This window comes from Apodemus sylvaticus, chromosome 6 (assembly GCF_947179515.1).
Source record: "Apodemus sylvaticus chromosome 6, mApoSyl1.1, whole genome shotgun sequence".
Classification (NCBI taxonomy): Eukaryota; Metazoa; Chordata; class Mammalia; order Rodentia; family Muridae; genus Apodemus; species Apodemus sylvaticus.
The window spans coordinates 17,325,437-17,348,938 of NC_067477.1; the positions used below are offsets into that span (position 1 = coordinate 17,325,437).

The 23,502-nt window shown below is 51.7% G+C and overlaps 1 protein-coding gene across 2 annotated transcripts in view; it reads right to left on the bottom strand.

The window, feature by feature from the left end:
- Positions 1 to 23,502, bottom strand: part of Bdkrb2 (bradykinin receptor B2) — a 33,619-nt gene that overhangs the window by 4,635 nt on the left and 5,482 nt on the right. Inside the window, exon 2 of one of the 2 annotated variants that reach the window (XM_052185140.1) lies at positions 1,522 to 1,634. In XM_052185140.1, coding sequence (XP_052041100.1) covers positions 1,522 to 1,604 — 83 coding nt within the window. In that variant the 5' untranslated portion in view covers positions 1,605 to 1,634. Of the gene's footprint in view, positions 1 to 1,521; positions 1,638 to 23,502 lie in introns of both variants that reach the window. The other variant, XM_052185139.1, reaches the window with a different exon arrangement.

The window sequence follows — 23,502 nt, forward strand, 5'->3', positions numbered from 1 at the left end:
GAGGCCTGTGACTTATGGGTGACACAGTTTGGATCCTGAGGCATCTGGAGCCCCATAGCTCCTGTGTGGATAAGAAGCTTGTTTTTTCTCTTAACAGCCATGGGTACCTTTGTGATGAGTTCTGGGCAGGTGGTGATTTCAGGAGGGCACAGACCCCGCTTCCCCCCTCCATCACCATCACCATCATCACCACCATCACTATCGCCACCATCACTATCATCACCACCCTCACCTCCATCACCATCACCATCACCATCACCAGGAGTCCTGGAGCTGGTCCCAAAGGAGATTTTAAAAGGCCCCCGGATGGGGGAGAGCAAAGCAGTCAAGGCGGGAGCAGTGACCCATCTCAAGTCCATTTTGGGGTCATGAAGTGAGATTCAAGTTTGGAAGTTGGCCCCAGGTATAATAGGGATGTGTGTGGAGGGAGATTCAAGAGATGAAACTGAACAGGGAAGAAGAGAGGGTCTCCACTGTTGCCCCGAGGATGTTACAGAGGGGCTGGGGGGGGGGGCAAGATGTGTGCTCTGGAAAAATGCCTTGCTGTAAAAACATTCTCTGACACAATTCCTTCTGGTCTAACTCTTCTCCCCGCGGATGTGGCTGGACTTAGTGAACTTAGTGGCAGTAGTGACATGTGACTTCTGAGGTGAGGTCATTAAATGCATTGCAGCATCTTTCTGGCCTCACGGAGTGGGCTATGGGAAGCGGGACACCCTAGGGTGTAAGCGGAGTCACCAACCCCAGTGCAGCCTGGGTTGTTTCTGCTCCCGTGGCCTGGTCTCTTCCAATTGAGCTTGGCATGGTGCGGCAAAGACGAGCTGCCGGCAGGCCGCCCTACGCTGCGACCTATGGAATAGGCTCTTCTTTTGGAATCTTCCAGAAGTCCCCATTCCAACCCTTGGCCCTATGTCTGCGAACATAGAGAACTCGTGTTCTTGACAGCAGCTTGCGGGGAGCTGTTTGCTCACTGGAGACCCACGCATACCATCGGCGCCATTTGGAATTACTCATTCTGAGGGCCAGCGCTCTGAGAAAGCCCAGGGGTGGCAGGAAGCTGCCTGGCCAGCGAGCACTGAGAGCCTTGGGGACAGTGCCCGGTGGCCTGCTGGGGTGTACATCTCTGCTGCCCCTGCCACAGGATGTTGAGGACTGGTCAGGCCCCTCTGCTGTGCTGCCAGCATTTGTCCCTCAGGACGGAGGCCCTATCTCCTGGCTCTGCTCTGACTCAGTTTCCCCAAGGCTTCCCTTCATCTTCAGTCTTCCAGCAGATGTCAGTTCCATGGTGACCCTGTCTTCACAATGACTTGGACGGCTCACAGGCCATGAAGTGTCCCCGTGCCTTTCCCCCGGTCCCACAAAAGCCACTTCTGCTGCTGCTGACAGGTGGGAACTAACGTGAAAGCTTTGGCCTTCAGGCCTAACATGAAACGCCCCCTTCAACTAAGATCCACAACAGGACACTGCCGTCCCGGAGTCCTAGAGCAACCCCGATAGTGATCAGAAGATCCCCTGACTCACCCAAAAGAGGGCGTGGTGGGCACAGGCTCATGCGTGAGCTCATGCACGGACAGGAGCACGGCACGCTTCCAAGAACAGGGCATTTGTATGTAGGACGAAGACAAGCGAGGATCCTGCTGGGGAAACAGAGCAGAGAATGTCGTTAGCTATGACCGAGCAAAACACACATATCTGGGCTGGAGAGATGGCTCAGGGGTTAAGAGCACTGGATGCTCTTACGGAGGGCATGGGTTCAAATCCCAGCACCCACATGGGAGCTCACAACTGTCTGTCACTCCAGTTCCAGGGGATCCAACATCCGCTCCTTGCAATTCTCTGTCTCCCCGCCTCCACGGCTAGCCCCATACAGTGCTGGTCCGTCTAGCTGTTACAAATCCCCATAACCAGGTAAAATCAAAACTCTCGAGGCTTGTAATTTATCAGTCAGATTTATCTTAGTAAATTCCCAACCCACAAAATGCCTGCACAATGAACTCAAAACTCAGTTGATATAAACACAAGCTACACACCCAGATGGGGCAAACACACCCCACTTATTATTTAATCATGGTTCTAAGAAATCCTCAATCCTTATGGCTCCCAGGACTGTGTGGTCCCGGCTCCTCTTTCTCTCCTCCAGGCTCCATCTTATCTCCTCCTCCTTCTCTTCTCCGTCTCTGTCTCTCTGTACTCATCTCTAAAATTCTCAGTCTGCCTTCCTTGTCCATTGTCCAATCACAGGCTCTTGTCTTATCTTGTGCCCGCCCTCACCTGATAGAGACGGCAATCCGTGGTGGTTCTTTTAACAGGTGCTATCACAGGTTCAGTCTGAACTGCCCTCCACAGGCTCATTTGAGTTTGGGACGTTTGGTCCCAAGGGGTGGAGCTACTTTGGCATGCTGTGAACCTTTAGGGGGTGGGTCACTAGGGGCAGGCTTCTTGAAGGTCATACACATCCCTGGTTCTGAGTGACTTTCTGCTTCCTGTCTTGTCATATGCTCCCACTGCATGCCCCTGCCTCTGCCAAGCCTTCCCTAGACAGACTGAAACTGAGTCCCCCCCCAAACTCGCCTCCGCCCAGGTGTTTCTGTCAGGTGTTTTAGTGTATCTAGCCTTCACACTGTCCAGGACTCCGTGTGGCATGACAGCCCTGCCTGGGAGTTGTGTAGAAAACTGGGGTACACGTATCTATTTTTGGGTGAATATGTGGGTGTACTGCTGATGTTGCACTCAGCAGCTGGTACTCCTAAGCTAAGACTCTGGACACAGCAGAAGCACCTAGTTTTAGAAGTCAGGCTCTCCCAGTTCACCTGTGTGTGCACATGCATGTGTGAGTATGTGTGTGTGTGAGTGTATGTGTGCGAGTGTATGTGTATGCAAGTGTGTGTATGGGTGTGAGTGAGTATATGTGTATGTGTGTTTATGTGTGTGAGTATATGTGTGTATGTGTGTGTGTTTGTGTGTATGTGTGTTTGTGTGTGTATGTCTGTGTGAGTGTGTGTGTTTGTTTATGTGTGTATGTGTAAGTATGTGTGTATATGTGTTTGTGTACATATGTGTGTGTGTATGTATGTGTGTGTGTATATGTGTGTACCAGTGCAGACAGTAGTGGAGGGTGGAGTGAGTGGGTGGGAATGTATTCGAAGGCACCCAGATGACACTGGAAGATGTTTACTGGAACCTTCCAAAGCCAGGGCTAGGACTAGGAACTCAGAACTAAGTCTTTCTGATTCTCCAAAAAAGGGAGATTGGGAAAGAGAATCCCCTACAGTCAGCCTCTCAGAGACCCTTCCAGACTCCTCAGGGGGAAATCCAACTGGGTGTCTGAGACTCTGCATCAGAGGCACTAAGTTGAGCATATGTTAAGAATTACTGGAGAGCAGGGCGGGTGAGGTTGTGTTAGTCACATGCCAGTTATTCAGAAGGGCAGAGATGCCTCTTCTGCCCTGGGACTGGCTAGTCTGTGGCTCTGTGTAGTCAAATCCGGACAGTGACAGCTCCTGCAGACCTTGGGTCCTTGGTCTTGGTGACTCTGGAAAGGTGTCCAATGCCCTCAGTGACTGGTATGGGCCTGTCAACCCTGCTTTTAAGATAAAAGCAACACATGTGTTCTCTCTTGCCTGACACATAGGTAGCAAGTGCTTTACTGCCCAGGGGATTTGGCAACTACAGGCTACCCCCTGCTTCTGTATATCTGGAAACTTCCTAGCTGGAACTCCAGTGTGGGTTCTCCTGGGCCCTGCTCCAGACCACCCCCTGTTCGCCACTGCTTTGGGTTTGCCAGGCCCCCTGGAACCGCTCCTAGGATTCTACCATCTGGCTTCCCAGTGGGTCTGGCCAGAGGTACAGTTGGGGATGTTGGGAGTCCTTAGGGGACTGACTTGGGGGTCCTTAGGGTCGGTCTAGAGTTTCCAGCTTTCACTAAGAGCCCACTGTCTAAAGGGGAAGAGCAGGGAGTGTATGCGGGCCATCTCAGAACCCCACATGCTCTCTGCACTCTGATGTGAACTGGCTTGTCAACCTCTCTCATGCCACCCAACCCAAATGTACCTTCAGGCTCCCACTGGAGTCCTGACAAATAGTTTGGGAGAACAAGTTCAGATACAAGAAGAATGTTTAAAAAGAACGAGGGGAAACACTTGGTGATGAGGATAGTGGCATGTTGTGCTGCATGTGTTGGGGGGCGGGGGAAGCAGGAGGAGGGCGGGCTCCACAGATGCCGATTCTCAGGGATGGGATGGACCCGAGTCGACTCCTGCAGATGCTGGATGCTGGGGCATCTAACACTCCAATTCTCTTGCACGCTCAATGTGGGAAGCATCTAGGGAGGCGGCCCAGATAAGGCAGGGGATGGGGGACTGGGAGGTGGAAGAGGAAAGCTGTGCTTTTTGCCTGCTCACTTCATTCACTCTTGTTGACAAGTTCATCTACTCTGTTGCTGCTGCAGGCTGTCACTGCCGGCACTACCCAGCTTTTGGGGGGGTGTCCGAGGTGGACTGAGAGCCAGAGATGTCCCTGGGAATTCTCCAGGCCTCTAGCACCAGATTGGGACTGCTGGAGAACGGACCTTAAGGTTCTCAGCCCCTTCAGAATAAAGAAACAGGCATCGCTGGACTACCGAGATCATGTAACATAAGCGCTCTGAGAAACTTCCTTTTAATATACTTATGTTCTGTTTGTTCTGTTCCTCTGGTGACTCCTGACCAACACAGACAAAATCCTCCATGGGGCTGTTATCCTGAAAATCAGCAGGACAGCCTTTCCCTCCAAGGGAGGTTGAGTCACTGTGCTTGCTTGCTCTTGGCCAGTAATCTGCTTTCTCTGCACCAGCAGGGGGCGCCCTGCTTCAGCCACAGGACTAGGATGGGTCAGGATAGAGGGAGAGGCCCTTCCTCTCAGCCGGCCCTCCACTTCACAGCTCATGCTTGGCCCTGATTTCCTATCTGGATGGACACTGATTTCACAGGCAGCCTGACGATCCTGGAGAACCGTTGAGACCATGTTCTGTCTGTGTTCTGAAGGGCGGCTCTCCTATATTTCAACATCTCCGTAAAAACCGTGTGTGCATGTGTACCTGTGTGCGTCTCTCCGTGTACACAAAGTGTACATGTGTGTCCACCCCAGGCCACACACTCTTCTCAGGGGAGGCCCCTGTCTCCTTGAGCTCCTGCTCTCTGTCTGTCGTGCCCCAGGCCTGTGAATAACGGCATCGGATCGGTAATCAAGCCCCATCACACCGCCAGCCCAGAGCCAGAAGGGACCAGGCTGAATTGCTCCCCTGACTCCTCCCAGGATATAAATTTCCCCGAAAGCCAGCTTTGCGTGGGTATTGCATCAGGATGGTATTTATAAACCTCTGGCTGAGGCGCAGAAGGGGCTGGAGGAGGGGGAGGGGACCTCGCAACCTGCAGCAGTCCCTGCGCAAAGTGCAGCCCTGAGCATGAGTTTCCAGGGAACCTTTGCCCTTAAAGGAAGAAGGCCAGAGCCACCTGCGGTGGTGGGGTTGAGGGTGGGGGTGGACAGCAGGTCCTTCATTCTCAGAACTCCTACAAAGTCGAATCAGAAGCCGGATCCAATGCTAGACACGTGCGTGTGGGCCCTCCCAGCATCTGGACACTTTCTGGTTTTGGAATGTTCTGGAACTATTGCTAAAGGACAGAGGGAGTGTTGAGAGGCGGAGCCCCTCTCCCAGTTTGCTTTCTGCAAGGTGAGCTTGCCTGACTGCTTGCCTCAGACCCAGGAAAGGGGGGAGGGCGGGGCTGATGTAACTCTTTATCTTTTCTTGTTCACCACGGCTAGCTGATCCTGTTTAGAATGTTTCTTTCCCTCCCACACTGAACTTCACGATTTTAATAGATTTGCACTGTAATCTTACAACTAATGTCCCTTGACATAAAAATCCTGTCTACACCATTAGCCCTCTCAGGAACTGCTGTTGAGCTGCTCATAGGCGTCATAATGACCTTAAAACACAGTGCTTTTAAAGCCGTTCCTTTGTTTCAGTCGCCTTTTGTTTAAAGTGTTCTGTAGTGCTTGAGACTCTTAATTCAGTCCTGGCTTCCCCATTTTCCACACTCCTAGCTCTGCCTGAAGCCACACCCCTCTGCCTGTGGCCTCCTGGCCACACCCCCCTGCTTGCCACCTCCTGGCCACACCCCTCTGCTTGCCGCCTCCTGGCCACACCCCTCTGCCTGCCATCCAGTTGTTGCCCCTAGCCTCTCCCACAGCTCTTCTTCCCTGTGTGACAACCTGACTAGGCCACTCTTCCCTGTTATGTCCTCTGTCCCCTAATGATGGCCTAGGTATTACAGCGGTGGCTTTATGTAAAATCTATAACCTCCAACTTCCTACAATGGAAGGCATCCATTAGGCGTCCAACGTATGGCTTCTGTGCTTGCTCCGGATCACTCAGGATTCCTATGGATGTGATGCAATACATTTGTAGATGGCAGCGATGTGTCCCAGTGTTGAAGGATACGCCTGCGCCTTAGGTAACGGCCCGAACTTGACCTCACCAGAAGGAGGACATTTAGCTCAGACCCCAGGTTCCCAGAAGATGAAGAAACACTCCTTAGGGCTGGCAGCTTCAGTCCAAGTCCAACACGGGGTTGACCCTTCCCTAAAGACCTTCCCTAGGTTTCAGGGAACACAGCCACTCTCCCCAGGCCCATCAGCCAATTCCTTGCAATAAATCCTATGATCTGAATCTCCAGCTGGCGTTTCTCAAGCCAAACTCCAGCCTGAGAGTGTTATGATTTCCCACTGCTCGGGCAGCGTGATCTCTCCCTCCTGACCCAGACATCTGTTATAATTGCCACGTGGATCCTTTGGTTTCCTCCTGACCTACCACAGGCTAGGGAGGCCTACAGCGCTGCTATCCTGGGCTAGCTCACATGATATGCACTTCCCTTTGCTCCGAAGCAGATATCTTTGCAGAATAGAGGCAAAAAGGTCACAATCCTGCATCTCTGCTACATCCTCACACCCTTGGAGGCTGAGATGCCCTAGAAAACGATGCAGAGGCTGAAGATGCTCCCTGTGGTTCAAGCTCACAGCCAATCAGAGCTGAGCCTCAAACCCAGGGCTCTACAAGGCTGAATGCTAAATCTTTCTCTAGCCCTGGAGAGGCTCCTGTCCATCTCCTAGTGTAGGATGCATTCCAAGGAAGACCTGAAGTAGGTGAGTTCTCTCGCTGCTAGGCTCGATGCTACTGGTGTCCCCCTGGGGAGTTGTCAGGGATTCTAACAACTGCAGGACACAGGTTAACTGCCCAGGCACACCGCATACCCTCCCCCTGGTAACAGCAGGCTTCAGCAAGCAGTTTTATTAGAGGCACAAGCCCTGGGGCCAAAGGGAAAATGGCCAGCTTTCCCTCTTCCCTGTCTTTTTGCAGAGGAGGAGACAGAGCGTCCTTCAATTCCTCAGCTAACCTGGATACGTCAGCCTGCAGCTGCCAAGACTTTGCTGGTCTAAAACTGGATCAGCCAGAGGGTCTCTGGGGCTGGGCCAGGGTGAAACTCCCCAATCCCCCAGCCCCAGCCCCAGCAAAGAAACATTCTTTCTAGTGACATAGTAATTTAAGGCTCTAACTTCATGAAGTCCTGAAGTGTTTGAGTGGGAAGGGCTCCTAGGTGGCATTTCAGAAGAGAACTTGAGGCCCAGAGGGGGTACATATTCTCCAAGGTCACTCCTGGTTAGCCGAACTTCCCCTTGAATCCGGGACCTCCAATCTGAACCCTAGCTCCTCACTCTTTTGTCTCAAGGCTCCCCCATTCTGGGGTGGAAGGCTGAGATGTCCAGCATCAGAGACCGCCCCGCCCCACACTGTAGACACGCACGGGATGTTAGATCACGGGCCTTTTGTGAAGGTAAAGGGTAAAGACTCAGTCTTCCCACGCCTCTGACCGCCCTGGGTTTCCTGTCACGAGCACCGAAATAATCACTGGTCACAGGAGGCGATAGGAATCTTTTCCATAGAACAAAACCGAAAAACTACATCAGAGAGGAAGGCAGCTGTGTGTCCAGACGGGAACACGTGCTCGGACGAGCGATTCCCCAGGGCAGTGAGTGAGCTAAAGAGCCAGTGAGTCCTGTAGGAGAGCTGAGACTCTGCAGCCTCCCTCGCTGCTCTGAGGGCCGGCGACAGCACCCGTTGTCTGGGACATTAGAACTGAGATATGGAGGAGGTTGGCCTGGAGTTGAGCCCCGGGGACCAGGTGTCCGTGAACCTTCTATTTCCTCATATGGAGAATGGGTTATAGATGACGCTGGGGAAAGCAGCGAGCTCCTCATCTGCTCACTGGGTTTTCAGAGACACGCGTTCTCTTTCATTGGCACACAGAGGTGGGCTGGGTCTGTCTTGGCCAGCTTCCTTCACGGGCCATGGTGAGAGGAGATGGCTCCTTGCCTAGTTCCCCTCAGCCTCTGAGGATCCCGGGCTGATTCCGTCCAATCAGGCCTGCCAAAGATGGAGCAGCTCCTTGGTCACATGACCCCTGTCTGCTGAAAGGGGAGCCCCTCAAAAGAATTCCAGCACTCTGGGCTCCGCCAGCATTTCCCAGAAGGCGGGGGAGGAGGGAAGCAGGGTTCTGAGCGCTGAGCTGCAGAGGAGGGGGCCCAGAGAGAGTCACGGAACATAGGATAGGCAGAGTCCTGGCTGCCGGTCCATGTCTAGCCTGGATTCGGGCGACCCAGGAGCAGTGATCCTGCTTTTTGGTGAACTGGGCTGGCTTCTCTAAAGAGGACGCTGGGAGAACGGCTGGAAATGTAACCTGAGGGCCACGCATGGCCATGTATCTTTTTTCAGTGGTTCCAAGCTCATGGCAGATAGATCTCTGCGTGTAGACACGATTCCTGTCAGACCCGTTTTACAGAGTGGTAAACTGAGGCACAGCTGGCAGATAAGAGTTGGGGTTTCAACTCAGGCTGACTGGGCTGGAAACCCCACGTTGTGGAGACTTCAAACTGATACCCAATAGACAGACCAGCTTCATAAGGCACACTGTAATTGTCCCTGGGCTTTAATGGCTTCCAATTCACAGCCATTAAAGGCTACAACCGACGAAAGACTTCAGGAATAAACATCTAATCGATGCTTCCGTGCGGGGATCAACAGCCACGCTTGTGCGAAGGGCGTCTATGACGGTCCTCAACAAGAAGGGTTTCCCGCTTGAGCTGCAGGAGCTTTTCTGACTGTGGATCACTGTTCCTCTGTGGCAGGTTTTTACAGTTCCTCTGATGCATGTGGGACGGCTGTCTCAGAGGGAGCTGACGTTTTCCTGACAACTCCCCCCCCCCGCCCCCGCTCTCTTGCTAAAAACCGGAGCCCTTTTCTGTTGGCACACACCCGCCCCTTCTCCCACCAGACCCATAGCCACCACCACAGGGAACACCCGGGCACTAACACTGTCACGCTTCCCGGGCCCATGACTTGATTGCTGTTCTTCACTATAATTTCCAAATCATTATAGCCCCGCCCCCAACCATAGTAGCTTCCCCCAAAGCCTCCCCCTTCGTTGTGATCACTGTACCCCCTCCTCCACTGTATCCCCCTCCTCCACTGTACCCCCTCCTCCACTGTACCCCCTCCTCCACTGTATCCCCCTCCTCCACTGTATCCCCTCCTCCACTGTATCCCCCTCCTCCACTGTACCCCCTCCTCCACTGTATCCCCTCCTCCACTGTACCCCCTCCTCCACTGTATCCCCTCCTCCACTGTACCCCCTCCTCCACTGTATCCCCTCCTCCACTGTATCCCCTCCTCCACTGTACCCCCTCCTCCACTGTATCCCCTCCTCCACTGTACCCCCTCCTCCACTGTATCCCCTCCTCCACTGTATCCCCTCCTCCACTGTATCCCCTCCTCCACTGTACCCCCTCCTCCACTCTATCCCCCTCCTCCACTGTATCCCCTCCTCCACTGTATCCCCTCCTCCACTGTATCCCCTCCTCCACTGTATCCCCTCCTCCACTGTACCCCCTCCTCCACTCTATCCCCCTCCTCCACTGTATCCCCTCCTCCACTGTACCCCCTCCTCCACTCTATCCCCCTCCTCCACTGTATCCCCTCCTCCACTGTATCCCCTCCTCCACTGTATCCCCTCCTCCACTCTACCTCCTCCTCCACTGTACCCCCTCCTCCACTGTACCCCCTCCTCCACTGTATCCCCTCCTCCACTGTATCCCCCTCCTCCACTGTATCCCCTCCTCCACTGTACCCCCTCCTCCACTGTATCCCCCTCCTCCACTGTATCCCCTCCTCCACTGTACCCCCTCCTCCACTGTATCCCCTCCTCCACTGTACCCCCTCCTCCACTGTATCCCCCCCTCCACTGTATCCCCTCCTCCACTGTATCCCCTCCTCCACTGTACCCCCTCCTCCACTGTATCCCCTCCTCCACTGTACCCCCTCCTCCACTGTATCCCCTCCTCCACTGTATCCCCTCCTCCACTGTATCCCCCTCCTCCACTGTACCCCCTCCTCCACTCTATCCCCCTCCTCCACTGTATCCCCTCCTCCACTGTACCTCCTCCTCCACTGTACCCCCTCCTCCACTGTACCCCCTCCTCCACTGTATCCCCTCCTCCACTGTATCCCCTCCTCCACTGACCCCTCCCTCCACTGTATCCCCTCCTCCACTGTACCCCCTCCTCCACTGTACCCCCTCCTCCACTGTACCCCTCCTCCACTGTATCCCCTCCTCCACTGTACCCCCTCCTCCACTGTATCCCCCTCCTCCACTGTACCCCCTCCTCCACTGTATCCCCCTCCTCCACTGTATCCCCTCCTCCACTGTACCTCCTCCTCCACTGTATCCCCTCCTCCACTGTATCCCCTCCTCCACTGTACCCCCTCCTCCACTGTACCCCCCTCCTCCACTGTACCCCCTCCTCCACTGTATCCCCTCCTCCACTGTATCCCCTCCTCCACTGTACCCCCTCCTCCACTGTATCCCCCTCCTCCACTGTACCCCCTCCTCCACTGTATCCCCTCCTCCACTGTACCCCCTCCTCCACTGTACCCCCTCCTCCACTGTATCCCCTCCTCCACTGTACCCCCTCCTCCACTGTATCCCCCTCCTCCACTGTACCCCCTCCTCCACTCTATCCCCCTCCTCCACTGTATCCCCTCCTCCACTCTATCCCCCTCCTCCACTGTATCCCCTCCTCCACTGTACCTCCTCCTCCACTGTACCCCCTCCTCCACTGTATCCCCTCCTCCACTGTACCCCCTCCTCCACTGTATCCCCCTCCTCCACTGTACCCCCTCCTCCACTGTATCCCCCTCCTCCACTGTATCCCCTCTTTCACTGTATCCCCTCCTCCACTGTACCTCCTCCTCCACTGTACCCCCTCCTCCACTGTATCCCCTCCTCCACTGTACCCCCTCCTCCACTGTATCCCCTCCTCCACTGTACCCCCTCCTCCACTGTATCCCCCTCCTCCACTGTACCCCCTCCTCCACTCTATCCCCCTCCTCCACTGTATCCCCTCCTCCACTGTATCCCCTCCTCCACTGTACCCCCTCCTCCACTGTACCCCCTCCTCCACTGTACCCCCTCCTCCACTGTATCCCCTCCTCCACTGTACCCCCTCCTCCACTGTATCCCCCTCCTCCACTGTACCCCCTCCTCCACTCTATCCCCCTCCTCCACTGTATCCCCTCCTCCACTGTATCCCCTCCTCCACTGTACCTCCTCCTCCACTGTACCCCCTCCTCCACTGTATCCCCTCCTCCACTGTACCCCCTCCTCCACTGTATCCCCCTCCTCCACTGTACCCCCTCCTCCACTGTATCCCCCTCCTCCACTGTATCCCCTCTTCCACTGTATCCCCTCCTCCACTGTACCTCCTCCTCCACTGTACCCCCTCCTCCACTGTATCCCCTCCTCCACTGTACCCCCTCCTCCACTGTATCCCCTCCTCCACTGTACCCCCTCCTCCACTGTATCCCCCTCCTCCACTGTATCCCCTCCTCCACTCTATCCCCCTCCTCCACTGTATCCCCTCCTCCACTGTACCTCCTCCTCCACTGTACCCCCTCCTCCACTGTATCCCCTCCTCCACTGACCCCTTCCTCCACTGTATCCCCTCCTCCACTGTACCCCCTCCTCCACTTTATCCCCCTCCTCCACTGTATCCCCTCCTCCACTGTACCTCCTCCTCCACTGTACCCCCTCCTCCACTGTACCTCCTCCTCCACTGTACCTCCTCCTCCACTGTACCCCCTCCTCCACTGTATCCCCTCCTCCACTGACCCCTTCCTCCACTGTATCCCCTCCTCCACTGTACCCCCTCCTCCACTGTACCCCCTCCTCCACTGTACCCCCTCCTCCACTGTACCCCCTCCTCCACTCTATCCCCCTCCTCCACTGTATCCCCTCCTCCACTGTACCTCCTCCTCCACTGTACCCCCTCCTCCACTGTATCCCCTCCTCCACTGACCCCTTCCTCCACTGTATCCCCTCCTCCACTGTACCCCCTCCTCCACTGTACCCCCTCCTCCACTGTACCCCCTCCTCCACTCTATCCCCCTCCTCCACTGTATCCCCTCCTCCACTGTACCTCCTCCTCCACTGTATCCCCTCCTCCACTGTACCTCCTCCTCCACTGTACCCCCTCCTCCACTGTATCCCCTCCTCCACTGACCCCTTCCTCCACTGTATCCCCTCCTCCACTGTACCCCCTCCTCCACTGTACCCCCTCCTCCACTCTATCCCCTTCCTCCACTGTATCCCCTCCTCCACTGTACCCCCTCCTCCACTGTACCCCCTCCTCCACTCTATCCCCCTCCTCCACTGTACCCCCTCCTCCACTGTACCCCCTCCTCCACTGTACCCCCTCCTCCACTGTACCCCCTCCTCCACTGTATCCCCTCCTCCACTGTACCTCCTCCTCCACTGTACCCCCTCCTCCACTGTATCCCCTCCTCCACTGACCCCTTCCTCCACTGTATCCCCTCCTCCACTGTACCCCCTCCTCCACTGTACCCCCTTCTCCACTGTACCCCCTCCTCCACTGTACCCCCTCCTCCACTCTATCCCCCTCCTCCACTGTATCCCCTCCTCCACTGTACCTCCTCCTCCACTGTACCCCCTCCTCCACTGTACCCCCTCCTCCACTGTATCCCCTCCTCCACTGTACCCCCTCCTCCACTGTACCCCCTCCTCCACTGTACCCCCTCCTCCACTGTATCCCCTCCTCCACTGTATCCCCCTCCTCCACTGTATCCCCTCCTCCACTGTATCCCCTCCTCCACTGTATCCCCTCCTCCACTGTACCCCCTCCTCCACTGTATCCCCTCCTCCACCACATCACCTCTTTGGCTTTCATGTTCTGGTCGAGCACCACCATCACTTCCTCTGCTACTGTAACCAGGACCACCACAGCTGTCACTGTCACCTCCAAATCCATCATATCCACCGTCACCACACCCACCATCACCACACCCACCATCATAGCCTCCTCTTCAACTAAAGTTTCCACCATAACTAAAGTTGCCTCCACCACCTCCAAAGTTTCTTCCATGGTGCCCAGAGTTACCAAATCCACCCCCGCAAGCTCTCTGTGATGCAGAAGACTGTGACTCTTGTTCAGAAAGGGCCCTTTCCATTAATTAATCATGAAGTTGCCCATTAATCGTGAGGTATCTCTGAATAACAAGCTTAGCAACCGTGCCGTGATCATCAATAGTTACAAAAGCAAACTCTATTCTCTCTCTCTGTCTTCCATAACGTCTATGGTTTCAGTCTTACCATACTTTCCAAAGTAGCCCCTCGGAGTATGCCTTTCTGTATTTCTTTAATACCACTGTGATGGCCATTCTTGCCTGTCAAGCTGACTACATCAGGAATGAACTACAAATCCCAAAATGGAGGGCACACCAGTGAGGGATTTCTGCTTAATCTGAAGTAGGAAGATCCACACCTTTAATCTGGATCTTGAGGTGAGGAGACATGTTGTAATCTCAGCCATGCCTTCTGCTGGGAGCATATACATGTATATGTGCGTGTACATATGCAAGCACACATATTACATAAGGCCATGGAATAAGCAAGCTTTCACTCTTGGCTTGCTTGCTATTAAGTGTTATGGTGGCCATTTTGGTACCCACAAGCAGTTTGTCTCTGATTCCAGTCCCTGAAAGATGTTTTCAGTGACCCCCACTCCAAAAGGTACAACTGTAACTACTTGTTATGACATGACTAACTGCTTTCTTTCTTTCTTTCTTTTTTTTTTTTTTTTTTTTTTTTTTTTTGCTAATGTAACTTACTTACACAGATACCCAGAGATTCTTTTGAGTTGCCTTAAGCACGTAACTTGGCAAAACGGAACAGTTTTTGCTTGCTTGCATAGATTTTGAAGGTTTCCGTGTGGCTTCCCCCTTTAAAATCTCCCTCATACCCCTCCCGCATGACAGTCTCAAATTTGGCTCAGAGATTGTTCATCCTGTTAGCAGCTGATCAATAAATCTTTTAATTATAATTAAATTGAATCCATTGTTTTTTCTTAGGGAGTCACAGACTCCATAACACAAGTGTATTCCTTCATTGGCACTAGAGCCTACTTCTTTAGGATTTTAGCCTGTACTGAAGACCAGCCTCATGGACTGAGCAGCTACTGGATTCTTGGACTTTCTGTTCATAGGCAGCCATTGTTGGATTAGCTGGACGCAGCCTGCAAGTCATTTTAATAAATTCCCTATATGTATATGTGTATGTGTATGTATATGTACACATGCACACATGCATGCATACACGCATGTATACACGCATGTATACATTCAGTCTATAAGTTCTGTACTCTAGACTTATAGACTAGTGTAGCCACCAACAAAATTTTCTTCCCTGTAAGTGTTCACTAGGCCATACAAGAATTCACCACACACCCATCAACCTCATGTTGCCAAGCACACACTGCAACATCCACCTCTTCAACACAAGAGTAGCTCACAATGCCAAAGCCCCTGGAACGTTTAGGGATCCCTCATTACCTCACAGTCAATAAGTGTGCCCCATGTCTCAGAATGGTCTCTTAATTTCTGTAGTTTCTGTAGTTTCAAAACTCAGATAACCAATAAATAGCTTCCTCAACTGTTCTGGTTCCTTTGGATGGTGGCCCTCCATTTTGAGACCAGACTTGCCACTTCCAAGTTCAATAGAAGAAAATATATCTTAATTCTATGAGCCATTCTAGAATATTCTTGAATCTGAGGAAGGGGCTGTGGGAACCCTTTATTAACAACTGTCTCATAAAAAGCACAGATCCCAATCTGGGGCTTTGAAGTGGCATCTCAGATGGGGCAGTCTTGTGTTAGGTACTGTGTCCTTATCCCGTGAGGTTTGGGTCATTTCTGGCCAGCTGACATCATCGACTCCTGGGTCAACAGAGGTACTCTGGGCAGGTGAGACGGCTTAGGGCAGTGGGTCTCAACCTTCCTGAGGCCATGACCCCCTCCCCTCATGTTGTGGTGACTCCAACCATAAAACTATTTCTGTTGTTATTTCATAACTGTAATTTTGCTACTGTTATGAGCTATAATGGAAATATCTGTTTTCCAATGGTCTTATGCAACTCTGTGAAAGGGCCATTTAACCCTCAAAGGGGTTACAGATCCATAGGTTGAGAACCTCTGCCTTAGTGGGTAAAGGCACTTGATGCTAAGCCTGACAGCTTGAGGTCAGCTCCTAGAATTCACATGAACCAACTCCCACAAGTTCTCCTCTGACCTACACACGCATGTGGACGTGCACACGTATATACACAAATACCAAATAATAAATAAATAAGTATGATAACTCATTTAAAGGCAGGGGTAGCAGTGGCGTATCAGGATAGCCAAGGGCAGAGCTCAACCTTTCCGGCAACAGTGTAGGAGGGACCGTACTGGATACAAAACCAGTACGGTTCTGAAGATGAGAAATGTCTGTCAGAGTGAGTGTTTGTATCCTGAAGGATGCCCAGCTGTGGAGTGCCAGGAGGGTCCTCTGTATCTGTATATAGTCTGCTCTTTTAAAAAAAGATTTATTTATATGAGTACACTGTAGCTAGTAAGCCACCACGTGGTTGCTGGGACTTGAACTCAGGACTTCTAGAAGAGTGGTCAGTGCTCTTAACTACTGAGTCATCTCTCCAGCACTCTTTTAAACTCAAGTGTCCCCCCCCTCTCTCTCTCTCTCTCTCTCTCTCTCTCTCTCACACACACACACACACACACACACACACACACACACACAGATGTGTGTAGACCAGGGGACAGCTTCAGCTGTTTTCCTTACACACACACACACACAGAGAGAGAGAGAGAGAGAGATGTGTGTAGACCAGGGGACAGCTTCAGCTGTTTTCCTTATACACACACACATACACAAACACACACACACATACACAAACACACACACACAGATGTGTGTAGACCAGGGGGCAGCTTCAGCTGTTTTCCTTACACACACACACACACACACACACACACACACACAGATGTGTGTAGACCAGGGGACAGCTTCAGCTGTTTTCCTTACACACACACACACACACACACACACACACACACACAAACACACACACACACACAGATGTGTGTAGACCAGGGGACAGCTTCAGCTGTTTTCCTTAGGTGCCGTCTGCCTTCTTTTCTGAGATTGTCTCCACTCATCTCTGATCTCGCCAGCTTGCCCCAGGAATCCACCAGTCCCTACTTTTCAAGGGCTGGATGATAAGTGTGTACCACTACACCTTGATTTTTCCTTTTAGAGTTATGTATGTCTGTGTGTTCTTACGTGCGCAGGGGTGTTTTGCTTCCGTGTGTGTCTGTATACCATCCTGTGTATGCAGTGCCTGCAAAGGCCCGAAGAAAGCATCAGATCTCTGAAACTGCTGTTACAGACAGTTGTTAGCCTCCGTGTGGGTGCTGGGAACTGAACCTGGGTCCTTTGGAAGAACAGTCAGGGCTTGTAACCACTGAGCCACTTCTCTAGCTGACACTTGGATTTTACTAAAGAGATTCTAGAGATTGAATTTAGCCCCTGCCCCCCTTCCGGCTTGAACAATGAGCCCTTTTCCAGCTGAGCCCCGGTCCCCATCCGGCCACCTTCTTGTCACCATTATCTATTGTCACTCCTCCCCCAGCCTACATCAGAAGAGCCTAATTTGTAGCCAGCTGGGTGGAGGGGACTTGGAAGGAACTCATGACCTGTCCCAGGGCTGGGAGGCCTCAGCCAGGACCTGAACGTGCATGAGTGTCAACATGGTGGAAAATCCCCATGTTGGAGCTAGGACTCAGCAGAGCTCTGAGCGGGCTTGCTGACTTCACCAGCACTTCACGTTCTGGAGTCAGGGATAAACCCGCCCAGATTCCCTGCCCAGCTCACTGCCAGCTTGACCTGCTGGAACCCATCCAGATCCAAAGCCTGCCCTGGGGAAGCTGGGTCACGCTTCTGTTTCTCCATTAATGGTGAGTCCTAAAAACCTTAGGGGTGCCGCTGGGGTGGGCGGCTAGTAGGTACTCAACCGATTTTTAAGATGGCTATTAACGAGAATTTAATTAATTTACTGAAACATCGGCTTGTCCATTTGCAAGGATTGTCCATCCCTACAGGGACCTTCAGAGCCAAGACAATATAAAAAAATGGCCTGGTCTGCACGTGACAGGTTACAGCCCAAGGGAGGCAGCAAACAGGGAGCAGCCTGGATGTGTTTTCTGAATAGGGGTGGGGTAGGGGTAGGGGGCAGAATGGCTTCCAATCCTGCCTCCCAAAAAAAATTAGAGTTTGGCATAACTTAGTGAATAAATTGTAACTTTTTAAAAAAGGAACCGTTACCTTTTTGGGTGCTGCTGCTGAGAGGAATGAAAGGACAGGAAGTGCTTCATGCAGAGACTCGCTCCTCCTCAGGGAGCACTGGCTAGATGCTATTCTATGCCCGTGCACTGAGTGACTGCTATAGGATGCTTCTCTGAGCTTGCCAAAATGAGAGTCTATTCCTGAAATCTTGTCAACCTTATAAACTCAGGCCACTAAACCATTTAGACAAATCAGAATCTACCTTTTAGAGGGTGCACTGCTGAGGACCGGCACCAATGTCTTTAGCCATGGGACGGCCATCTTTAGCCACAGGATCACAGTTTGCTTTGGACTTCTTTGTAGAGGTTCCTAAGTTTGCTTTTCCTTTTTCTTTCTTTCTTTCTTTCCTTCTTTCTTTCTTCCTTCCTTCCTTCCTTCCTTCCTTCCTTCCTTCCTTCCTTTCTTTTTGTTTTGTTGTTTTGGATTTGTTTTTTTCGTGACAGGGTTTCTCTGTATAACCCTTGCTGTCCTGGAACTCACTCTTTAGACCAGGTTGTCCTTGAACTCAGAAATATGCCTGCCTCTGCCTCCCAGAGTGCTGGGATTACAGGCGTGCGCCACCACCACCCGACCTCTAAATTTGCTTTTTGAGTGAAGAACATCTATGGGACTGGGAGAAGCCTCAGCTCCTTAGCAGTCACAGCAAAGCTAGTCATAGCAGTGTGTTAGCAGTCACAGCAAAGCTAGTCATAGCAGTGTGTACTGTAACCTCGATGCTGAGGAAGACAGCTTCTGGGAAGTTCTGAGCATTCGCCGCTCAGTCTAACGAAAGTTGGGCTACAGGTTTGGTAAGAGAATCTGTCTCAAAAAATACAGTGGGAAGCAATAAAGAAAGACAACATTGACTTCTGACTGCTACCCAGGCACGCACGGCCGGCACACTCGTGCCTACCCAGGGTACTTTTGCAATAACAAGCCTTGCAATTTCTCCCTTAAAAAACAAAATAGAGAGTGAATTATGGTTAGTTTGTGTAAGAAAGACAAACGGCCAGGCCTTGCTTATGTAGGAGCTGGCAAATAAACACACAGTGTTTTTGTTTAACATGAAATGTTGAACTGTTTCTCCCATGATTCTCTGGTTGCCTAACTCCCACAGGTGAATCAGAGGGCTTCTGACGACCTGGCAAGAACCAGGGCGTCGGAAAAGTCTTCAGAGATGGGGTTCTGGGACCATCCAACTCAGTACCATGCCACAAAGCCCTCCAGGGGAGCGTGAAATCCAATCTGCCTCCTTGATCCAGCCATGTTAACCCAACGAAACTCTGGGAGATGGACAGAAGTGGGTCCCTCCACAGCGTTCTCACGGGTTGGGTCACCCTTGAGCCGCATTTTCAGGATGGTGAGTCCTTTAAGCACATCCCACATGAACAAGTCTCCCTGTTACCTTTGTTCTCAGAGGATGGTTCCTCACCTGCTGTGCTCCACTGAGTCTGTCTGCCAAGGTTCCGGAGTGTTGGAGGCTTGGTCCCCAAGGAGGCAGTGTTGGGCGGTGGTGGCAAGGAACCTTTAAGAGGTAGGGTCTAGCAGGGAGGCTTTTAAGTCATTGGAGGCGTGGCCTCAGAAGGGATACCTTTCTGACCCTGTCATTCACTCTAATATTGACAGACAAGGGGAGGGGCTTCAAAGGCCAACCTTTACCAACTGGAACTGTGAGTTAATTAAGCTCTTTCTCTTTTCTCTCCTAGCCTCCTCCTGTGCCCATCTCTCCCAATTTCCTGTCTCAGCCTCCCTAGTGCTGGGATTCCAAATGTATTTTACCACACCTAGGGGTAAACCGGTAAACCTCCCTTTATTTACAAAGTTATCTGCCTCAGGTACTTTGTAACAGCGGAGGGAACTGGATGAATCCAGAATCACACAGCCCATTTCTCTCCTGTTGGAGTTTGTTCACTCCTGCAGAGTCTGATTCTTCTTGCAGTGTGGGAACCTCTGCGAAGAAAGAAAGCCCAAGGCAGCTAGTGGGGACCAACTGGCAGCTTCCAATCTGGTGTTTACCTAGCCTTTCTCTTTGCAATGCAAAAATGTACCCAGAGTCTAAACTATTCTCACAACCTATGAGGGGGCCCCCAGCTCCATTTTTTCTCAGCTGCTTGGGGTTTGGGGGAGCTGGAACTCACTGTGCTCCGGGTTTGAGGGTCCTTTCCCTCACCCACTCCCTAAGCCGGCCAAACTCTGATGCACCAGGTCCACGTTCTGAGTATAAACTGGCAGGATGGAGGCATGCTGACTGGCATTCAAATCCCAGCCCTGCCATTTGCCTGTGCTGTGACCAGCTCTCTGAGCCCGCGTCTCTGCCTTCAGGCTAAGGAGCTTTACGGTTGGTGTGAGGGTACCACAGGGACCTGGCATGCTCACCCCTGTCACTCATCAATGCCAACACCCTTGCCAGCCTTGGGCCTCACAGTTGCTGGTGTCGTAGTTGCTTTCTCTTTCTCCCTAACTGAAGGATGAATCTGAGCAGTCAGGAGCCCAGATGTCTCTACTTACGTTCTCTTAGTCACAGAGACCAAAGGGATTCTGGGAAACAATTGCCTAGGCCACTTGTGAGGGAAGCCTCTTGACGTCTAGCGCTTATGTTCAGACTGAACACATGTCCATTGCTGGGAAGTTCTAGGCTGCAGAGAGGCAGGATAGGCAAGCAAGCCACAGCAGCTCTAGATGGCTCTGGGATTTCTCCCACTGTGGCGAAGTGCCTAGCTTGGGGCTCAGGGTCCCTGTTCCCTCAACCAGCCTGTGTTCCTCCCTGGAGGCCCCAGCAGCTAGCCAGTTGTCTGTCTGGGGAGGCCAGCTGACACAAGAGCTAGGTCAGGTTCAAATGCTCCTTCAGCCATGACGTCACCTTTACAGACTGTCTGTCAGCGTCAGGTGAGGACACATCACCTAGACAGCGTGTTTACCTGAATGAGTAGCAGTGTCAGGTTTGGGTGGAGATGGTCCCCAGGGCTTAAACGTACCTCCATACGTGCTGTGTGGCACACCTGGCTGTTTCCAGCCCATAGCATACCCTTTCCCCTATTCAGGCTTACTTTCTGCCTCACAGGCTGTGGAACATAAACTTGAAGCCTACACAATCTCCCGTTAGGATCTGGCTCCTCTGGGCAGAGGGGATTCCAGAGCAGGCTCAACTAGTACTTTAAGGCTTATTGTATCTTGTTAGGTCCTCAGGAGGCCTGCTCTTTTTTTTTTTTTTTTTTTTTTTTTTTTTTTTTTTTTTTAGAGGAACATAGATAGGAGCGGTTGATCTACGGGAAGAGGGAAGGCTGGGGGAAGGGACTGGGAGGATGTAATATATAAGAAAAGAACAAAAGTTGAGACACACACACACACACACACACACACACAGAGAGAGAGAGAGAGAGAGAGAGAATAAGGAATAAACCAACTTTTCAAATCTTGGACACGGAGCGGGCAGCCCTGTTCTGTCCGCCCAACCATGGTCTTCCCGCGGACCCATACAGATGAGAAAGCAGAAGCCCAGAGAAGTCAGTGTCCAACATCGGCGGGGCTTAACCCCAGACTGCTGGGCAAGAAGACCAATGGGTCCTGATTTTCTAAACACTGGTCAAATAATCAGCAGAGCTGTGAGCCTAGAGGAACTCCAGTAGAAAACTGAGTAAGAGACAGCTCTGTAGTGAGGGCGGAGCTCTGGAGCGAGGGAGGTGCTTTCTTCTCTCAGCATGCCTTTCTGGAGTCTAGGAGCCTTCTGTCCAAGACATTGATCTCCTGGGGGGCCAGATGGGAAGAGCTCTCTCTGGGGAGTTGGTGGGGAGCCTTAGCTGAGCAGCTCCTACATCTCCAATGCAGTCTCAGTAAAGGCTGGGGCACGGCTGATCCCCAACCTCGCCTACAGACTACTCCTGACCGCCCAGCAACTGACCGGTTTCCTCAGACCAGCCACACCCACATTTTTTTTTCTTTAGCCCTCTCTTCCGACTGTAATGGAACCCTTGCATAGATGTAATTAATGCACACCACAAAGAAACAGCCAGTCCCTGTGTTCTCCTTAAATAGCTTGCTTGTTTGTTTGTTTGTTTTTGCTTTTTTCCCTCTGTGTAGCCCTGGCCGTCCTGGAACTCCTTCTATAGATCAGGCTGGCCTCAAACTCAGATCTTCCTGCCTCTGCCTCCCAAACACTGGGAATAAAGGTATGTGCCACCACACCCAGCAGGCTTTTCAATATCAGTATTTTTCTTCTTTCCAGCTAGTCCTCCATTTATTTATTTATTTATTTGTTTGTTTGTTTTGTGCCATCATTTCCCACTATTTCTTTCTGGTTACTATTCATTATATAATTTTGTTTTCTGGTGCTGGGGGGGTTGAACCCATGGTTTTATGTATTTTAGACAAGCACAGTTCTGCAAAGCTACAGTCCTGGTCAGTTTTTATTGAGATAGGAATGTCTTACAACGTTGCCCAGACTGTTTGGCTTTAGGCTTGTAATCTACCCACGTCAGCCTCCTGGGCATCTGGGACTACAAACCTGTGTTACCAAGCCTAGCTTAGCTACAGATATATTTTTAAGTGAATTTGAATGAGTTCATATTTGTAATCCTCATGGTTTCATAATTGACATTTCTGAAGGATTGAATTGTCCTCTGGTGTTGCTTTGGCTGTGTCCCCTAAGTTTAATAAGTAGTGTTATCATCAAGTTGGCCACTTTTTGAATATATGTGGTTTTACCACAATGCTTTGATGAGTGAGCTTTAGCAATAGTTTCTAGAATTTTCAAGATTTTATATCAGATGTTAACTTCTACAACACAGCAGGCTGGCGATACTGCCTATCAAAGCTTTATACACCTGGTGTCTATCAATATTAATCTCTACTTGCTGAGATTTTCTGGCAGGCCTGGAACATGCAGTTGATGTCTGCAACTGTAGGGGCCACGTCACGGGCTCCATGTCTACTTCCCTGCTAATGGCTCTCTTTAAATCACTGACAGACATGAGAATCCCTGTCTGCTGATGAACGCCAAGAGTAGAGAAATGATTCCTTTCCCAGATGTGATAAAAACAGCTGTGGCTGCAGGGATGGCTTAATGGTGAAGTGCTTGTCACCAACGATGAAGACTTCAGTTCCTGGGTGTTGACCCAGGAGACCCAGGCACAAAGGCACACATATATAATCTCAGAGGCGTAGGCCAGCAGGTCGCTGAAATGATTCAGTGAGACCCTGTCACAGATGCTAAGGTGAAGCCCTACAGAGTAAGACACTCAGTGTTGACCTTTGGCCTTTACATGTATACACACACACACACACACACACACACACACATACACACACACACATACACATGCACTCACACACACACACACACACACTCACTCACGCGTGTGCACACACACACACACACACACACACACACACACACACACACGCGTACACCTGTGCATGGACACATACAACCCAGGTATGTCCTTGTAATCCATATATGGAGGAGGCAGAGACAGGAGGATTCCCAGGGCTCCCTGGCAAACCAGTCTATCAGCTGGCAAGTTCCAAGTTCAGGGAGAGACTCTGAAAATATCAAGAGTCATGTAGGAAGACACCCAAGGTCTGACCTGCGGTCTCACAGGGGATTGCACGTGAGGACACATGAACGTACTTATGCATACCACATGTGCACACACATGTGGGTGCACACACAACTCACACTTGAAAA